Consider the following 21,388-nt stretch of genomic DNA (forward strand, 5'->3'; position numbering starts at 1 on the left):
CCAACACGACCAGCGGGCAGCCCAGAGCCCCGTTCCCGACGGACGCAGCCGGGAGCGCGCGGGAAGCGAGCGCTCGGCTTTTCCCACCGCCAGCCCCATTGTAGGGGGATTAGCCGGCCCCGTGACCACCCCCGGCAGCACAATGACCGCGCGGAGCCGCCGGGACAGCCGGGAGCTCCCGCCCCGCCACGCTCCCGCTAGCCGAGCGCGAGCAAGCCGCTACCACAAAAAGCAGGCGGCAATTAGGATGCCCAAAACAATCCTGCTGAATAGTTTTTGACTTAAATCACTTCTTCTGCAGAGTTTTTGGTTTGGGGGCTATTTTTCAAGTACTTTCCTCCAGGCTCCTTTGGATCGTTGGGCAACGCGGCGCGCGACAGGCGGATAACAAAGCCGGCGCCCGGGCCCTGCGCCTCAAGGTCGGCTGAACTTTTGAACCAGGGAATCCTGGAATCCCTGCTCCCAAGGCAAGCAGCAAGAGCGCTCCTCGCATTTGTGGGGCCTGAATAACCCATGGGTACAAAGGACACCTTCCGTAGCATTCCCTCATCCATGGGCTATCGCTGGGAATAACGTGCCAAAGAGCATGGAGGTTTTAGCCCTTCCTCCGGATATTTGCTGCTTTACAGAGTTACTCGACTCCAGTGATGGCGATGAAGAAGAAACACTCGTATGCGAAGAGGATTTAGAGGTTAATCCTTTTGATGGCCTGCCTTATTCTTCTCGGTACTATAAACTCACGAAGGAAAGGGAGGAGCTGCCAGTGTGGCAAGTGAAATACACGTTTATGGAGAGTTTGCTTCATAATCAAGTTGTGATTGTGGCAGGAGATGCTAAGACTGGCAAGAGCTCCCAGGTGAGTATCAGGGAAAACTTTTTAATTTAATAGAACATTTACTATCATATACTTTTCAGAATGTCTCCATTTCACTACTATCACAGACTTTTTAAAACAGAAAAATTGCATTTAAATTTACTGTTCACCACTGTTGCCCTTTATTTATATTAGGAACATTAATATCCAGATAGTATCTAGTATCTGGTTCCAGTGAGTAGCAGCAGTTTTTATGCTGTACCGTACTGCACCGTAATAATTTCCAGTTCTCAAGATTGAGCTACAGGGTATCACATCTGTTCACTGATGTTTAACAGTTCTCTGAGCAGGCACAGATGTGCAGCCATGTATTAAGGCCAGAGAAGGAGGGCAAAGTACAAAATGTGGCAGAATATTCAGTCAATCATAGATTTAATATATATACTTTATATATATATGCCTACGCATTTAAATTACTTCCCTCAAATACTTATAAGCAGTTGACCCATTTCACATGTGTTAATTACAAGCTGTTATTACTTAGGTAAATCCCTTCAGGCTTTTGGACGAGTTGAGAATGTCACATTTCAACCTGCAATTGTCTGATACAGGTTATCAACAAGCAACAAACACGAAGCAGTTTTGAGATTTTATGTACTAAACTCATAAGTGTCAAGCTTCTCAGCTCTGACTGAAGAACATATTCATGAATAATTAGTATATTTTAAAATTCAGAACCAAATATACACATAAACTTAAAAACTACAAAATATTCTTGTACTTAGCCGCATGTGTGCTGTAAATTTTTGTTTTGTTTGTATGTCACAATATCATATCTCAACTGAAAAACTTTTCTGTCAACTAGATATTTTTCAAACTTACAGAACATATCAGCTATAATCCTCGCCTACCAAAGATCTGGGTGCACTTCCACTGACTTTAGAGAAACCAGGGCTTAATCTAAGCACATTATAAAGCATTATAAGTGACTTTACTACTTTATCAACATATCATCCCCTTTATATTTTTTTGGCAACTCTTTTGTTCAACTGCAGTTTTATTGGCTCTTCTACAGTCATAGCCAACCTTGTCATTACATCTTTGTGTCATACACATTGTTCTCACTCAGTTCATCCTTATTCTAAGCTGTAAGCACTCTTTTATTATTACTTTAATATCCCAAACAATAATGTTTTTCCATATAGGGGCCTACACATTTATTGGTGCTTTTTTCCTGTTTTATTTTGAATTTTAGCCTCACTCTAACCTGGCAACATATTAAGAAAGGAAGCAAGGAAACAAAGATGCACAAGAACCCTGATTCTTGCATCCTCTATCTTTAGGGTTCTCAGCAAAAACACACATGAAATGTTATATACTGAAAATGACATGCACTGAATTGGTTGCTCTCTCTGGATCCCCTTTGATTACTGCCAATTTCCCATTTTTCCGCACCACACTGCAGCCTTTTCCACTTTCATGACAAATGCACCAGGCAGCACAGCAGAAAGTTACTGGAAATTAGTGGCTCTCACTCTCCACCAGGCTCTGTACTCCCATCCCACAGATACAGTCCTGCAGGATAGCCCATCCCTGCCATATAGTTACATGGAGGCTTGAGGAATAAAGAAAACAGACATTTTTGCTCCCCACGATCTTGCAGTGCTTCTTTTTCTAACCAGGCTCATTCCTTCCTGCTATTTCCTTCAGCTTGTTTTGGTCCATATGCAACTCCCACAATTTTAGCTTTTTCTTGTGGTCTTAGTCTATGATCTCCAAGTCCCAGGTGCTCCTCACATTCTTACCTGACTCCTTGTCTGCTGTATCTCAGTATCTCCCACTTTGCATTTATCCAGTTTTCCTTAATTTCCTCTTTCCCTCAGTTCTTTCTTCCAGTATTTGATTAGACCTCTGGCCTAACTGCTTGTCTTCTAGCCACCATCTTCACTCTGCCAAACACAGCTCTCAGCTATCACAGTTTCATGGAATACAACATTTTTGGTACAGGAAGCAGAAGCCAAAACTACTACTTCCCATGTGTTCTTTCTTCACCAGCTAATGCTGTCACTTGTGTTCTTGCTATTTGCTTTAATCAATCCTTGATCTTTTTCTGCAAAGCTACAGAACTTGAGCAGGAAGGTGGCCTACATTTAGTCTTGGAAATCTGGTATTCCTCTCTGAGGGAGAAGCGACTCCTTCAAGCAGAGGAGAAACAGTACAGATGTTCTACCTCCACTTGCATGCAAAGTTGAGAGTAATAGCTCTCCTCTTCCAAATGTATTTCAAAAATAATGTCTAAGACGACATTTTTATGGGAATTTGATCTTCAGAATATGCGTTAGGCATGGTCTTGGAAAAGCTACTTTTTGATCTGTAACAGACTTAGGTATGCACTAGGCACTGCTATTCTCAATATTTTTGGCTGTGGAAAGTTCAAGGCATGAAGACACAATTTCTGATGCCAAACAAAGAGAAACACATGCAATTTAGTTACAGCAAGACAAAACAGAGACAGTTTCAGGATTTCAACTGCAGATTTAGGCTTCGGCTTCTCCAACTCCCCCTCCCCCTCCTTTTTATTTAAAAAAAAAAAAAAAAAAAAAAAAAAAAAAAAAAAAAAAAAAAAACCACCCACCCACCTCTCTTTCTCAATCTTTCCCTGAATATTTTGTCCATCATCACACAGAAAGCCTAGTGGTGGAGCCAAGCAATGATTTCCACCTAGGCCTCCCCATCTCAAATTAATACTCTATTCTGCTAGAAAGAGTCTGACAGAAACAGACAGAACTTATATTTAAAGCCAATAACAGGCAATGTTTAGCGGCAATATAAAATGCAAGAAAACCATTAGGATAATAAGGAAATAAATGGTTACATTCTACAATGCCTATGTGGAACTCCAAGCATATTCTTGGGAAACTGCGGTCTGGTTCTGATTACTGCTGCATCAGGAAAGAAATACAGTGGATTTTCAAACCAGTGACAACATTAAGCAAAAAACCTCTAAGGGAATAAGGATGGTTGTTTCTTAGAGAAGAGCAATAGTTATTCTCTCATTTCAGCTAAGAACAAATGCCTCTTCTGCACAACACATGATTAATTTTTAGAACTCCTGTCAAAAGGATATCACTGAAGCCAAATCTCACTTTGACTCAAAACACAAAGACCCAATAGCACTGTCAAACTCTGCTGGTATAATACATACAACAACCAAAATCTATTACCTCAGTAAGCAGGGAAGAATTTTGACATATATCATTAGCTGAAATATAAGTGTTCATGACTGGGAATTAGGAGAAAACTTCCCTGTAGGTAAAGCTGGAGGACAACTTACGGTTGCAGAGGTCTTCTCATTATCTTTCCCAGTCTCTGATGCTGGCCACAGCCAGAGATCACATATTGAACACAAGGAATCATTCTTGTAATTGACAATTCCCGGGTTCCTACAAAAGAATTGTTATACACACGCTGGATACACACCGCCTAGGGCTGGGAATCTTTAAAGAGGCAGGTCCTTACTGCCTTACTCTTGCTGACTGTAACTTACACAAAGTAAATGTTGCCTGATAATAAACTACTGGCTAAGGACAGCCAGCTCTTTTAGTTGTTCTAAAATAAACAAGATTTAACACTTTGCTGGCTCCTTTTAAGACATTTTTAAAACATAAATAACAAGGAAATGTAAAAGTATTAGCTTACATATGATGATTAAAATAGGGTGATTGGAAACTTAATATTTTCACTAAAGTAACATTGACAATTGTATTTTACATTCTCCAATACATACACTGATTTAATATTATCCAAAATTGATTTCCTACTGTAAACACAGGAATTACAGCCCTACTGCTTAACTTTTCACAGCAGCTCCTTTTCAGCTAGCTTTGCTTACAGACTTAATTAATCTGCAATTATACGTATTTATTCTGGTATTTACCAGTTTGGAATTGTCCTCTCCCTGGAACACGGTCCTTTTGTCAAGTACCTCACTATGATTTAGCAAGGACAGGTTTACTGCAGAGCCAGCTGAGAAGCCCTTGCCAGCAACCGCACTAACAGTGCTGGATGGAGCAGCAGATACTTAAAGATGACACTGCCAGCATTACCTGCTCCCCAGAGGCCAATTCTGTCCCTTCTGCAGTATATCCAAACTCATCCAAGATCAGCTGAGAAACTCCTAAATCAACCTTTTAGCTCTCCTGACTGTTTAAGAGACTCAGGGTCCTGACATTTATGCAGGCAGATAATGTGTGTCAGGTGCAGCTCCTCTGCCAGCAGATGGTAGGCACCAGGTGCTCGGCTTGATGGAGTTCCTCCCCGTAAATTCCAAACCGGCTACTTCTTTTGCACTGCAGTCTCTGCTCAATGTGTTAAATACTGAACGTATCTGTTTTCTCGCTTCCTCCAAGGTTCCTCAGTGGTGTGCTGAGCACTGCCTCTCGGCCCGGTACCGGCACGGCGTGGTGGTGTGCACCCAGGTGCACAAGCAGACAGCGGTGTGGCTGGCGTTACGTGTGGCTGATGAAATGGATGTCAACGTCGGCCACGAAGTCGGGTATTTTGTCCCCTTTGAAAGCTGCTGCACAGCAGAAACCATCCTGAGGTGTGCATTTGTTTTTTAATCCCTCTAGCTTAATAAGTATGTTACCACTTTTTACAAGCTGCAAAAGTCGATAGCTGACAGTGCTCGAGTCCTTAGCTCTTTATTACACGACTGCAATAAACTGAACAAGGCATGAAAGACATTATGTGCCCAATCACAGTAAAGACTTAAAAAGGATAATGTTACAGCCAGTATAAGACTTGATTAGGCACCTTAGCATCTGCACTATTGCTCTGGTTTTTCTTTCTCCCTCTGGTACAGAGTGTTCATAACCATAAGAGAAAGTGAGAAAATCCATCACAGACAAAAGCTGGAATGTAAATGCAATCAAAGTATTGTCTGCTTGAGATGGAAAAAGTCATGGCTAGAAAACGATATATTCAGTAACAAAAGAGAAATCATTTAGGAGGATTTTTAAGGGATTAAAAAAAAAGAAAAACACGTGTAACACGTTGAATGTGGGCTGACAGCAAAAACACAGGGATTCTAACTTTCAGCCACTCCAACAGTTAGTGGAGTTCTATCAAATTACTTTCTTCGGCTCCTTAGCACGACAGAAACAAAAAAAAATAAAAATTATATCACGAGCCTTGTTCCCAACCACATGCGCTCGCATTGATCTGCAGGGAAGCTGAGGGCACTCACCGCTTCTCAAAATCCAGTTCAACAGCTCTGCACTTCACTTGTCCCTTCTCTTTCATGGAGAACTGGGTAATACCCTTCCTGCAGCTGCACATGAGGTAGGAGGGAGACGAATCCTACCCTCTCTTGGATGTCAAAGCAGGCGTCAAGATGGTTCAAAGTCCTGCTGAGTAACACAATAAAAAATAATACCCTTTTAAAAGAGTTTGTGTAATAAGAACGTTACAAATAACAGAGGAGAGGACATTACAATATGAATTAATCTCTCATGCTGATTCCAGCACTCCTCAGTACGTGTGTACTCTTTGACCTACCTAGAAGTACTAGCTCCTAGCTCAAGGATGAGTCATGCAACATGCATAGATAGTTTAGAAGATGAAAAGCAATATAAGTCACTCTCTAAAAGTACAAGTATTTCTTCTTTTGGCTACAGCATCCTTTAAAGCATATTGCTACTTACTGTCACTGACTTTTGTTTTTAGCCATTTAAAAATAGCTTTAAAAGCATAGTTCTTTTGAGATTGTATTTGAAATAAAACTATAAAAGAGGCTGTATTTTTCTTATCAAAACTTTATTGTTAGAACATAAGGAACAAAGTCTTTTCTGTCCTCAATACACTGAATTAATACTGTGGAATCAAATCTGAATATTCCAGCGACACATTTGGCAGTTTTCTGCTTTTATATTGCAGATACTGTACAGACGATATGCTACAAAGGGAAATGATGTCTGTTCCTCTTCTGAACTACTATGGAGTCATCATCTTGGATGATGTGCATGAAAGAACTGTTCCAACCGATGCACTCCTTGCCCTTCTCAAAGTGGTCTTGCTATCACGACCAGAACTGAGGCTGGTGATACTCACTGCTCCTCATATGTCCAGCACACTGCAGAGTTATTATGGTAGTGTCCCCGTCATAAGAGTGGAAAGCAAACACCGCACAGAGGTTGTATACACCTGTGGCATTCAGAAAGACCATTTTCTGTCCGCGCTAAGACTGCTCTTTGAGATACACCATGCAAAAGAGAAGGGTGATATTGTGATCTTCCTCGCATGTGAACAAGTAAGTTTCTGATTCTAATAGTTCTGATTTTAATCAAGAAATAGCTTACCGACCATACGAAAATTCAAATGTAAATATCTTGTTGCCGATATCTAAGATGCTGGACATCATAATAATTTTTATCACTTCAGGTTCTCCATACTACTCTTCACAGACTCTGTGACGTGCATACTGCTTTACTACAGATGTGACATAGCCTAATGCAAGGAATTACCACATTTTCTGTAGGCTTAGAAAAAGGCCATCACTCTGATATGGAATACGAAAAGTAGCAAAGGTGGCATTCATGATGAGGGCCATTGATTCAGGGAGTTAAGACACTGCAAACTATTCTAGCATTGACTATATCACAATGTTATCCCTCTTCTGCAGTAACAGACACATGTCCAGTCTGCATAAAAGTCCCATTTTTTTAAGCTTAAACCTAAAGTTTTTAAAGCTAGTGTTTCGTTAACACAGCTTAAGGACATTTTCTTGACTTTTTTCATCTTCACAGAACTTGTTAACACAGTTCACAGCAGTTGCCAGTGCCAGGTGTGCACCGTGCATGCACAGAGCTAACTGCTGCCACCCAGGGCTCCCCTTGCTTCAGCTCCCCAAAAAGCATTTTGAGGGCACCACTGTGTGTCGTGCAGCACTCTCAGGTCTTCACACGACAGACATGCAGTAAAATAACTCCCCTTTAGCACTTATTCACTAATGTGAATCCTACATATGTAAAGTTTGATCCTTGCTGTTGCTGTACACTCCTTATGGACATTTGTCTTCCCCAGAATTTGGCTTAGCCATGGTTAAAACTAGAGAAAAATGTTTAGAAAATGGCACAAAAGACAACATTTCAAAAAACAGTACAGCCATTCCTTGGTCTATATATACACATATATAATAGAGTTGCTGGGTTCTTGCACATAAATCCATTCCATTTCATTTTTCCCTTTAATTTAGATGATTCATGTCGGATTTAGTTGTTGCTATGATTTGATACATAAAGTTCACTTTAGGATAAATAAATGGGTTTGAAATTACAGATTGATATTTTTAATACTCATAAGAATTTTTCTCCCAATTACAGGAAGTTGAGAAAGCCTATCAAATTATCAAACGAGAAGAGACTAACTTAAATCCTGACCTTGGAGAACTCATCCCAATTCCTTTATACCCCACAAGAAAAGACTTCATTCCCAAACCAAAGCAAGACAAACAGAAATGCTGCAGAAAGTACAGAAGAAAAGTGCTACTAACTACAAGTTTTGGAGAATCTTTAGTTTGGATAAAAAATTTAACATTTGTCATTGATGTCGGAGTTGAAAGAAGGAAGGTTAGTAAAATAACCACAATCAATAAGCCAACAAAGAACTACGTGCGGATTATTTCAGGGCAGGGGACAGGGGCAGGTAATAAATTGCTGTGGATGGTTTCTAAGAGATCAAGTATTTTTCCATTCTTAAGTGAGATTCCACAGGATTTTTCCACATTCATATTACCAAAATATAACTATTTTGGAGACATTTTATGTGAAAACAAAGTAAGAAATCATAGAATCTCACTTCCACGTTTACTTGTAGCTCAAAATTTAGTGTTCACAGACCTCTGAATCAAAACATGAAGTGATGGAAATTAATTTGTTTCAATACAGTCCTGATGGCCTTCAGATTGCCTCTGTCAATAACACAATTTGTACCCTTTAATTCAATTACTTTGTCATAGCCATTGAAAATTAGTTATATAATATTCATTCCTCAGTGATTCAAATTGACTTTCAGCCATATGGATTGAATGTCAATTCAGTGCAGAGGGAACAGATGAAATACATGCAGAAGGCAATCTCAGGTAAGTGCTGTAGCTGGGACATGTGCTGAATTTACACAGCGGGGAAGAGGTTTCATCTATCCCCTGCATTGCAGCACATTTTATCTCTTTGAGCAAAATTCTGCTTAAAGTAGAATTACAAGGCTGACTCAGATACAATGACTAAAAAGTTGCCTTATCTAGATTTTGTATGTCTCCCCGCACTCCACAGAAGCTTATGGACATCCTCTGCTGGCCATAAAAATAACTCCAATGGCTTCTTAATTTAATCAAAATAAAGGCTGAATTAAGGAAAATTACAACATGGTTCTGTATCCCTTTACCTCTTTGTTACAGTCCCTGTTTCTTAGGCTGGATTGACAGATTTTGGTATTAACAGAAAAAATCTGAAGATACTATGGAACAGAATGTTATCAGACAGTGTCAGGACTTTGTCACAGGAAGGAACAAATGATCTTTCCGGATGCATTTCTTGATATATGGATATATGTGCTATGTTTCAGCAAGGTGCATTTATTTAGAAAGAAACATTCATCTTGGAATACACTTAGCAGCTATTGAAAAACTTAAGTTTCTGACAATTTAGTGAAGTGCTGACTGCTCTCATTTCAGAGCCACCTAAATACGTTACCAGAGAAAGAAATGGAACTGTTATTATACATTCTGTAGAATAACTTAGACAAAAATTCTGCATGGACCATTTATATTTGTGTTGTCTGATGCTTAATAACTCTCTCATTTAAAGGTATACAATCCTAGAATCAGAGCAGACTCTGTTATAATGCAGCCTATCAGCAAAAGTCGAGCAGAGATGCACAATCAAATTCTGGGAATGTCTTCATCAGGTAGAATTCAAATTCATTTGTTCAAAGTAATAACAAAAATCAACAAAACAATTTTAAAAATACTTTTTTTTTTTTCCATAAAATGTCTTCCAGGAAAACTCTTCTGCTTGTACCCTGAAGAATTTACATACAAGGAAATGAAACCACATCTACCAGCCAAAATACAAGAATCAAACTTAACTAGCATGGTTCTCTTCCTTAAGAGGATGGATATAGCAGGCTTAGGACACTGTGACTTCTTAAGTAGACCAGGTAATGATAATGCAGCTATTCTCCATGTGTTTTATGCTTTGCTGTTATTTAAAGATTAATTTTGCTGTTATTCACAGTGCTGATTTTAACAAATAGGACGTGCTCACACTATTACTGCTCCTGCTTTTACAACTTACCTGTTAGAACTGATGCTTCTGAGTGCAGTAGTAGCACTTGGAAAAATTGCAGTGTTGCTCTGAAAGCTGTTGCTCTGAAAAATCCTTCACAAGGTATCTGAATAGAATTGAATGAAGAAAAAAATAATATTTAGAGTATCTTCTCATCTAGTTTTCATATTATTTTCCTGGAGGCTACAAAGAACACTTGGGTCCCATTGTACAAGGCATTGTACAGATATCTAACAAAATACGCTCCTTTAATCAAAAGTGTACATTCCAAATAAACTGCTAGTGTTACCTAGGAGATTCATTTAGAGAAGCACAGCTTTGTTCTGAGCCCCCAGCATCTCATTTCTCAAATTTAAAATAAGCCATTGCCCAAGGATATGATTTGTAAAAATAAATGGAAATAACTTTCAACGCTAGTCTGCGAATACTCTAACTTTGAGGTAGAGTGCAAAGAAAGTGATTGCTTTTTATTTTACTGACTTCAGATTTTGTTTTATTTCACTGAAAGAATATACATTTTTGTTCTAACCTACCACAAAATCCATGTAATGCTGCAAATTCTGCTGTGGATTTGAAGCCAGATAAAAATCAGAGAAACAATATCACTGCCTTCAGTGGTTTGGGAATCATGGGTTTGGGGATTTCTTGCTAGCTTTATTTGTGATAGTTTTCCAGTGCAAAGAGGATAAATTCTTAAATGTCCTTCCCTTTCCTCATGTGATGACTAGATCACTAGTCCTTATCATGTTGGGCATCATAATCAATCAGTAATGAAGAGCTTAGTTCCCACTGCTGGGTGCTGTGATAGATTCTAAGTGTAATTCTTAAGTGCAATTTGCCCCTGTGCAGGTGACCTGCGGAATCATGTCTAGCAGAAGTGTGAAAAAATCAATTTTTGAAAAAAAAATCAATATGACTGGTAACCAATGCAAGATAGATGACGATCAGGTGTTACTGCACTCCTGACTCCAGGAAACTTTCATGGAAACTGGTTATGGATTACAGTTGGCTTCCATTCAAATCTAGAAAGTGTTGCACTAAAATCTGTTTTTATATGTTTATGTATATAAACATATATATACATATATATATAAAAACACCCATATATGCATAAATAAATAATATTTTTAAGAAAAGTTATTCTTTTGCACTAGAATGAATTAGTAAATGTACTTTAGGAAAAACATTATTTGTGGATTTAAAGGCAATAAAGACACGGTATTCAGCATAAAAATTAGAAGCATTTGAGGATTGCACTGATGTAGGAAGTTTTGTCTGTATTTATGAGATAATGCAACTGAAGAAGGGATAGTGCTGATGTGTACAAAACAGTAAAGGCATCTGATGAATGCATCACTTTTACCTGGACTGGCATCAAATATGAAAAAGTTGCTGGTAACTAGAGAGCAAGTGCAAGTGAAAGGAATTGAAGAGTCTCAGGCTTTATTTAAGAGTGTGAGGAATGTTGGACAAATTATTGGAATAAAGAAAACAAGCACTATGGAGTTAACTGAGAGGAGGTGAAGAGGTCTGTAGAATTCCCTGCCCACCTTCCTGTCCTAAGGCCCTACATAATAAAACTTTTTAGACATTGTTTTAACTTTCTATTACAGCTCTTTCCATCTTTAGGACAGATCACACAGCTTGGGCTTTCTTATTCTCAGTTCTGAGCGGGCAACCAACCACATTCCATCTAAACCTTTAAAAATACCCCTTCCGCAATTCTCCGGAGCCAATTATAACATTTGAACTATCTGACCATGGACAGCTTGAAATACCTGGTGCAAAATACTTCCGCTGACAGAGGCAGAACTACTGCAGTGAGCACATTTGCAAAGGGAGACAGATACTGTATCAGGCGAGCTGACAGAACTCCAAACACGTGCCAAGTGTTGGAGCAAACAGAATCATCTCCCTGCTGACAACGGGATCGATGATCTGGCCCTGGAAAGTCCATGTTTCCTCTCTCTGCACTGAGCCCTGACGTGCTGCACACTCAGCTCCACACAGCTCAGTCATGGTCACCTGAAGCGACGTTCAAGTCACATCCCCCTGGCTGCCCAGCTCCAAATACTGCTGATACCCAGCTGACAGGAAGCCCTGGCTAATTCATCACGAGCCCTAAGGCCAAAACCCTCCTGGATTAGCAGGAGGTTGCAAGGGAGGCAAAGAGAGAGGCCGCAAGGCCTGGCGCACCGAGGGAGCTGCCCAAGGCGGCTGCGTCACCTTCGCTTTAGTTACATAACCCTTCTGCAACCTGAAGCGAGGAAGGAGCTTAAGGAAGAGGGAATATCCAAGATGATATATAGGCCTAAGTGGAAAAGACAAGCAACAAGCTCCTGAAATGAGTAATGAGGCTAATGAGGCTTCTCTGACCCTAAGGAGACTTCTCTGGAGAAAAGGTCTTATTTACTACCAATGTATGCAAGGCCAATCTGCCCATCCTCCAGCAGAAGCGCTATAAATTCAGCTCTACAGGCTCTATTCATTTGACTTGCCCCAAATAAGTTTCTGTTCAGAATGAACAGCTACTAAAACAACCAGCCTTGCAGCTATGTTTCTCCCCAGCATAGTTTGTCCTGTACTTGATTATTCCATGTCTCTTCTGCTCCTTGGACCTGATTTCCTTTTAACTAAAAGCAGCACATACATTGCAGCATCTCCTATATGCCACTCACACCAAAGCAAAATGCTACAGGCTTTGCTATGAATCATTCTGCTCAGGTGCCATTGTGAAGTTGTCCTTGCAATCACCACAGATGGAAGTATGCTTTTAGTGTTTTTTTTTTTTTAATCAAAGGTGATTTTTTTTCTAAACAAAATATTTTCACTGCAGTGTCAGAGCAGTGTATGAACAGTGTAGGGAACAGAAAAATCAGAGGTACACTGAAATTCATAAAAGAGAGAGCAAGGTGCATAATATAGTAAGAATTCAGAGAGGTACTTTGCAGTCCATTTCCTATACATGACAGTAAAGAATACACAGCAGATAAGCAGCAGAAATTATATCACTAAAGCATTTTATTTCTGCTCAGGAACAATATGCACAAGCTTTTTCCCTGCTGTTCTTTGAGGAAAAATAAAAGTGTGGATTAACTCTGACTCATTACAGCGTTATGAAAGCAACAAACATGTCAGGCTTCCAGCTGCTGTGTTTAAGTCATGCCGTAATCGAAATGAGCGCATGCAGCAGACTTGTTACCCTTTTCAGAATTCATGAGCCATATGAAAATGGATTTGGCACTGCAATTCTGAAGTGCATTATTTGAATTCCTGTGCCATTATAATAGTGCGGTCTTTACATTTTTATCAGTTAATCAACTACATCTTTATCGTGTTATATAATGAGACAAAAGAACTCCTTTCCCATAAAATGCAGTCACATTATGTATCAGTTTGTAAATCACTGGGAAAGCTCTTTATTTAAACTATGTAAATCAGTATAAAAACTAAGCCATACAAAATTTCCATGAGAAAACAGTCAAGGTGAAAGCAGATGGCACATTCTGCATTCATGCAGAGCTATCACAAACAATTTTCAGATTAAAATCTCTCCTTGTGGTCACGGATGCCATGACATTTGAGAGCTGTACTATAACTCCCTGTACACTAGGAATGAATTTCTAGAATATCCACAGTATCATTTCAAACAGAGTCAAAGTTTGTTCCCCCTCCCATTTTTTCTTTGTTATTAGAAGCAACCTCTGCCAAAGACACTCCTTTAGAAGGTCTGCTCGACAGATACATCTTCAAAGTAGATTCCCTGTGTTAATGTTTTAATTTTTGAATCCGAATAAATAGCTTTATATATATGTCATAATGAAAATGCACACACCTGACACTTTGCAGCTCTTAAGCTCTGGCCATATGCTCTAACTGCCCCATAAAAACATCCAGCAAATGAGAAGGTGCAGCCCATCCTCCTAAAGATGGGCTACTCTTACCTTAATTACTAGAGAGTAATGAAGGAGTCCAAAGCTGTAAAACTCAATAAATTATACATTCCTTTTAGATATACTGCATACTGCAAAGTCATGTGCATGCTTTGAGCATGACACACAGCAATAGTGAAGTTCCCTTTCTGTATGGCTGCATGTTTGCAGGGGAAGCACTCTGTGCTGCCAGTGCCTGGGGGCACAAAGGCACAATAAGGAGCATTAGGAGACAGTTAATTACTGCGACACAAACAGGCTATGGGGAAGATTTTTTGCATAATTTGAAGAGAATTTGGCACTAGATTTCTCCCATGATCTTCAGTTCCTTATCCAAGCAGTAAAGCTAAAAAATAATGACAACAGAAAACATCTTACTCTATAACTAGTCTCCTTGCAGTAAAGACCTTGGCAGTTCTTCATACTACTAAGCCTAACTGGAAAATCTATTTCATTTCTCTCTCTCATATTCATTTATTATGTATTATTGGGTACACCACTAAACCATCTGCTTTCTTATGGAACAAGAACAACACCTAGGTGTTTATTTTATCAAATAGCAAAGTTTATCATTTCAGTCATTTAGGAGTAATACTGCAAAGATTAAGTCACAGGTACCTTTAGAAAAATAATGCTTTCTACCGGTGTCTTTGATGCTCCAGCAACTAAGTTTTCAGACCGCAGGCCTGGCTGCTTCAGCTCAGCTTTCATGCTCACTCCCTAGCCCTGGAGCTACAGCCTGGCTCTTCCATTCCTGCTCAGCCTAAGGGAACTGCTTTCATCAACAGTGGATTTTCTAGAAACCTGTTAGAGGAACTCCTCACATTCTGCTGGCATCACCTATCAATCAGGAAAAAAAAAGTATATATATATAAAAAATAGTAAAACAAAATTCTAGCCTGAAATAGGTGTTCACAGTCTAAACAGTAAGAAAGTGCTGCCATTTGCTAGGGAGATATTTTCTTCATTTTCTTTTACTAGGAACACAGGAAATACAAAACTGAAATACTATAATGAGAATTCAGGCATTTATTTATATCGAACCATTCCTAAGACTTATGCATTATCTTTCTTTCTTATTAGCTCCTGAAAGCCTGATGCAGGCTTTGGAAGATCTTGATTATCTAGCAGCCCTGGATAATGATGGAAACCTTTCAGAATTTGGAATTATCATGTCAGAATTTCCTCTGGATCCCCAGTTGTCCAAGTCGATATTGGCTTCATGTGAATTTGAATGTGTTGATGAAATGCTCACCATCGCAGCCATGGTAACAGGTACTCCTAAATAATGTCGTAGTGTTTGTGCCACCTACCCAAATCCACAGCGGCTCTTTCAAAGTCTACTCATGTGGACAAGTCAACACCAAAACTTTAGTTATTCCAGTTCTTTTTACCTGAAGTAAATGAGTATCTTTGGCTGTTTAACTTTGAATTGTTTGACTTCGGAAATGCAATGAGCACAAGTAATGTGCAACTTCAGTGAAGATCATAGACAGCAGTGCCTGGGCTCCAGTTCCACGCATCAGAGACCCCATTAGCTCAACTTTTGTCAAAAAGCATACATTGAACATCTCATTAAAATGAGCTAATTTGGAGTAGAGCAGGAAATTAGTGGGAATTTATAAACAGTATTGAACTCTTGACCTACAAAGAATTACTTTATGATCTTACCGCTCCACTTTGAATACAATAATTAAAATAAATAAATAAATTGTTCAGACCATCCTGTTCTGATGGATTACACTGCTCCTGCATGGCAATGTGACACGAACTAGCTGGCTCCAAGCCTCGAACATGTGGCATCTGGAGACAGAACATTTATATTAAAGGTTATTAACCACAGAATTGCTTTGATTTGACAGAACTTTCAAGTCAACACATGAAAAAACAGATATTTAAAGCCCATTAATTCTGTAAGACAGTAGGCTGCAGTTTCCAAAACACGAAGCTGCTGTTGAAGTCTTCGTACGTCGGAGAGGCACAAAATCAAGCATAATTCAGGGGAAAGTGATTCCAGCAAAAGTTCAAACAGCAAATGGTGTCAAGGGCTTCTCAGGATGCCACCAGGTACCACAGGACAGGCCTATACTGAGATTTTGGCTCTGTGCTGCATAGTAATATCGGCTCCAATAACATTTGGCCGTCTCCAGCAGTACTATCCCATGCAGTGCTGCATGGGCCTGATCTCCAAAGGCAATCCAAAGCCGAGAGCCAGCGACAGCTCCCGCTTCCCCTGTGGAAAATCCAATCCTGCCTCCCTGCCTGCTGCCCAGGCCCAGAACAGCCCGGCCCAGAAAGTGCGGAGGGGCCTTGGGCTCCATGAAGCCACAGGAAACCCAGCTTCATTAGCTCTCCTGCTTATAGGACAACTTGCTTTTAGGTGTAGCATTTGGCCTGTATTTATGATAAAAAAATTAAGGCCATAAATATGAAGGATCGAGCATTTCAATTTTTAAAAAGCTCAAATGTCTCAAAAGACACAACTACGTAGCACAGTACCACCACAAGAGGAAAGTGTACTGGAAAGGGCCCAAACTTTAACAAAGATAAATTATCTCTTTGGGCATTTAATCCCAGGGTTCCCAGATTCAGGGTCTTTTTCTACATTAAAAAAAAAAAAACAAAAAACAAACAAACAAACAAAAAAAAACCCCTACATGCTTAGATTCTGGATAAATGGGACAATGCTGTTAAGAAGCATCTTGGCATCTCTCTAGAAGGCCACGCACCTTCTTTTGTGATTATAGCACAAATAAAGTAAAATAAAATATAGAAGGAACACCCATATTAGTAAAAAGCTTAGTAAATAAAACCAATTTAGTTATTCAGTATTTATCCAACACTGAAGATTAAAGGGAACCAAGAAAAAAAAGCCTGGTGGTTACTGACCACAGTGCCTTGTTTGGATCATGCACCGAGTATCTTATTAATTGCTGGCTTGATTCTTTCTTAAGCCCCCAGCTGCTTCTCACCTGCACCTCCTGGAACAGAGGAGATTGCTCTCACTTGCTGGCGAAAATTCTCACACCCTGCAGGAGATCACTGCACCCTCATCAACGTCTTCAACGCTTTCAAGGAAGCCAGGGGAAGTTCCACAAACCCGTGTAAGTACCCTCTGAACAGACAAAATAAAGCACGCTGGTTACAAGCTTTTTTACAAAAGGAACATCAGTTGTTCACATTTGTTTCATGAATTGCCTGGGGCTGATTCTTTCTAGAATCACTAATTCTTTTTTAGGAAGAAAAACCTAAGACAGCAGCCACTGCAAACCGACACGGCAATTTTAGTTTCCAAACCATCTCATCCAAGCAGGATACGCAAGCACTGTTACAGCTGTCATTTGAAGTGACACTGAACAAAAACAGAAAAATGATTCCTCCTGTAATAGACCACACAAGATCCACAATTGCAGAGGCATTTGATTACACAGCATATAATTGTTAGGATATATATTATAAACCTATAGTCATTCAGGTTTGTTTGATAGGTTTCAGAGTAAGCGGAAAGTTTTAAGGAAAAGTTTGGAAGACAGGAAACAACTCTCACAATACTTACAGAAAACCAAATGAAAGGAGAAAGCCAACAGGCACAGATTTGAAAAATCAACAAATGGACAAAGGGATATGGGAGCATTTGCAGAAGTACAGTATGGAATAGGAGAATGGTCTTTGCAGAGCATTCATAATTGCTCAGCAACTTAAGATCAGCTCTCAGTGAAGTTCATTAGCTGAAGACAGGCTTTACTTTTGTTGTAACATATGCCATAATGTCAGTAGGTTAAAACTTGTCAGCTGCTGCTTCACCCTACCATTTAAAGAGAAGTTAAGTCATTCAGGATTCAGACCATGCAACGTTTTGGATGTAAGTTGTTAAATCTTGATCTAAGGTTTCATGCAGAGGCACAAGACAGACTGCTGCCCTGGCACTAATAGACTGGCACCCAGTACCGGTGCTGGGCAGAGTTTCCTAAGCACCAAAGGCTCTGCATCTGTGCCAGACTTCTCTGGTGCAGAACCACCCAGCAGGCACATCAGCATCGGGACGGTTGTCCCGTCAGGACGTCCCAGCCACGCATGGAGGACAGAAGGTCCCACCTCGGTACTGATCTGCATCCGTGAAGAATTCCAGAGCGGCTCGTATGGCGAGTAACGCGTTTGCCTTCACCCAAACAAGGCCACAGAGCACACAGGAGCTCTTCCCGCACCTCCTTAACTGTTACACCAGCTTACATTATGATTAGCTTTGGGTATTAAAAGTGCTAAAAAAGAAAAAACAATCTATTAAGGGTATTTTAAATGAACCAAGTGCAGCATTGCTGCCTGCGGGAGCTAGTCCTGAGCACCAGCTCCCTGCCCAAAGCAGAACAGCTCCACGTCCAGCAGTGCAGAACGCAGCAAAGGGGTCTGAGAGAATCTGTTCTTTCCCTCTAACATATGATTACCAGCACGATGAAAGTGAGTGCAGTTCCATATCCTGGCCTGGATCCAGATCGCCTGGAAACAGAGCCGCTAGCAACCATATTTAAAGGGATTTAGAATTTTAACTGTATCCTTCTGAATAAAGAACGAATCAGTAAAATTAATTAAGGATGTAAAGTTTAGCCCACAACTATTCACTTTACCAGCAAGATCAGCAAGCCTAAGCTGTCCATATGGCACCTGTCACCAAAACTTGGATAGCTCTGAGAATCACTCACTCCAGAATGATTTGAATCTATTGTACCAGCCAAACAACATTTTACAGAGCTGCATCACTGAGTGGTACCTATCTGTATGATTGTACTTTAAGCCAAAATTGTTTTTTTCCCCTCCACAGACTACAGTAACGAGAAATGGTGTCGTGATTATTTTCTAAGCTGTTCTGCACTGAGGATGGCAGAAACTATTAAAGCTGAACTAGTAGAGATTATGAGGCGGATTGAACTTCCCATTTCAGAACCAGATTTTGGATCTGAAGAAAATATACTCAGCATAAAGAAATCTCTCATATCTGGTTACTTTATGCATGTAAGTGAAGTTGTTGTATTATCTTGATGCATTGTTAGCTTACATAGAAAACTTTCAGAGAACTTAAGCACTGCAATCTTTTGATCCTCACAAAAGATAAAAGACCTTCTGCGATGAATCAGAAAAACATTTATGCCAGTTCTGGCCTTCTCTCCAGGGTTCACCTATCACAACCTGAAATCTACCTACCTGCAAGAGGATAGCTCTTGTCAAGATGCCTCTCACTCAAATAACTCTTAAGAAAACTCTTACACTATTCTCTCAGGTATTATTTTATGACCTCTTTGAAGATGCTTATGTGAAAATATTCTGAAAGAAGGAAAGTGATCAGTTGAGTATCTATGAGATAGATACTTTCTCTCAGAAAGTCTAAGTTTAAATTTAGTTTTAATGGGCAAAATCTGATCCATGCATCTAATATATTCAGATAAATAATGGGTAACTCTCTCCCTTTTTTAGATTGCTCGTGATGTAGATGGCTCAGGAAACTACTTAATGCTAACACACAGACAAGTAGCTCAGCTTCATCCTTTCTCATCGTATTATAACACCAGAAGGATTCCCGAGTGGGTTCTGTTCCATGAGTTTAGTATATCAGAAGACAATTCCATCAGAGTCGTCTCCGAGATATCACCTGATCTGTAAGTGAACACTGAAGCTTCTTTCAGCGCGGCCTCTATAACCGAAGCATAATTGAAGTCACAAATGGAGTAAGGATGTGTACGTGCATCAACAGCAACGCTTGCAGAAGTCACCTCCTATTACCTTCTCTTCCTTTTTCTTTGTCACAAAAGTAGCTGTCTTCTGGCTCTGTTGAGAAATAGCTGCAAACCTAACTGATTCACTCTGGGTAAGGGGGGCTGGACAGAAATCAGTAAAATATTCAAAGCAGCAGAGAAGAAACTTTCTATCTTATCAAACGGGATGATACAGCCGGCATCACTGCAATGGTGGAGAAAGTTTTTTTGCACACTTAAATACAGTGAATACATACAAAATGTATTTTTTTCTTGTTACCGTATTGTTCTGTCACTGCGTCTATCTTTGGTCCATTACTGTTTCTTTTAGTGCAAAGCAGAAATGTCACTGAAGTCAACCTTTCATATTTCCCAAACTGTGCCTATCTTTTTCCATAGTCAATGTCTGTCACTGTAGCTTATTCAATTCATCCATTTTAAAAAACACATTACCAAATTGTAAAAAATTATTTTTAAAGGGGAATAGGCATTATAAAGCAAAACTCAAGAAAAAGTTAGAATAGTTGAAGAGTCTTCAATGACCTGAAAAGCCATCTTCCAGCTGTCTTTTTCCCAATGTTTTACATGTCCAATGAGATAAATCACCCCACACAACTGTTTAAGGATTCAAGAAAACAACTTGTAGTCTTCCCTCTGCCTGCATCTCTTGGCTCTGTGAATAGACATTCCACGGGCAAATCTGTCCTGTCATTTCTATTTCCAATAGCTGTACGAACTCCCTTCTCATAACATGCTTTACTAAGACAACAAGATGCTACATTCAATATAGAAAAAACAAAACAATGTTCAGTGTTGAGAACTGAATTACAATCACCTAAAATACAGGCTGAGGACATTAACTGCAAGGCTACTGAAAGCACAAATCCAGTGTACATCTTGCAGGGTGTTTCATTTTTAAGTGCCAACTTGTAGATTTATTTATCAACATTTTGCTGGCTCTCCTTCACACAAGCCTGGAAACAGCTATTGCACATTCTAAAATACAATTAAATAATGTTTTGTATTAACATAATGTCATAATGTTTTATTTCCTCACCAGATTCGTGGAGCTGGCACCTCAGTACTATTTTACCAATCTTCCTCCTAGCGAAAGCAAGGATATGCTGCAGGAAGTGATCAATCATGTGTCACCCGTTTCAACCATGAAGGAGGAACAGAAGGCTAACTACAACAAGGAAGAAGGTGGAAAATATCCCCAAAGTCCCACTGAACAAAGATGTATTATTCAATGACTTTCAAAATCAAGTATCATATATTGAATGAATAAAAATAGGATATACAATATACATCCCAATTTCAACCCATGTTATTATTTTGAACTTTTGGCATAAAGGCATTTAACAGAAGGAATTCACATTAAAAAGTACTTTTCTTAAGGAGAAGAGTTATAAGACTTGTTTGCTAAAATGACAACATCTGATGTAGATTTTATTAAAAGACCTATTAAAAACAGAAGTTCTTGAAGTTTCCTTGTAACACCGGATTCTTATCGAACACTTAATGGTATATTTTTAAATATTGATTTGACTGGTA

General features: G+C 39.5%; 2 protein-coding genes across 2 annotated transcripts in view; one reads left to right on the top strand and one right to left on the bottom strand.

Moving 5' to 3' along the window:
• Positions 1–4,886, bottom strand: part of LOC148595647 (uncharacterized) — a 28,305-nt gene extending 23,419 nt beyond the window's left edge. The window contains exon 1 of the mRNA XM_088520012.1: positions 4,752–4,886. The gene's annotated coding sequence lies outside the window, so the exon portion shown is untranslated. The remainder of the gene's footprint in view (positions 1–4,751) is intronic.
• DHX32 (DEAH-box helicase 32 (putative)) lies at positions 587–21,151 on the top strand. The gene is made up of 11 exons (XM_088520062.1): positions 587–856; positions 5,224–5,417; positions 6,752–7,124; positions 8,197–8,442; positions 9,679–9,778; positions 9,872–10,030; positions 15,174–15,365; positions 17,045–17,194; positions 18,907–19,097; positions 19,557–19,738; positions 20,895–21,151. Exons 1-11 carry the CDS (start codon positions 587–589, stop codon positions 21,085–21,087), a joined length of 2,250 nt encoding a protein of 749 aa, XP_088376188.1. The 3' UTR covers positions 21,088–21,151.
• Positions 21,152–21,388: the final 237 nt, after the last annotated feature.

The sequence above is a fragment of the Tinamus guttatus genome, unplaced genomic scaffold (genome assembly GCF_059628265.1).
Source record: "Tinamus guttatus ecotype Peru unplaced genomic scaffold, ASM5962826v1 Tinamus_guttatus_pri_ptg000079l, whole genome shotgun sequence".
Classification (NCBI taxonomy): Eukaryota; Metazoa; Chordata; class Aves; order Tinamiformes; family Tinamidae; genus Tinamus; species Tinamus guttatus.

Excerpts from the sequence above, each read along its gene's own strand:
- DHX32 (XM_088520062.1), top strand. The coding sequence starts at position 587 with ATGGAGGTTTTAGCCCTTCCTCCGGATATTTGCTGCTTTACAGAGTTA. Across the intron at positions 857-5,223 it reads AGACTGGCAAGAGCTCCCAG|GTTCCTCAGTGGTGTGCTGA; the intron begins GTGAGTATCAGG and ends GCTTCCTCCAAG. Across the intron at positions 5,418-6,751 it reads ACAGCAGAAACCATCCTGAG|ATACTGTACAGACGATATGC; the intron begins GTGTGCATTTGT and ends TTTATATTGCAG.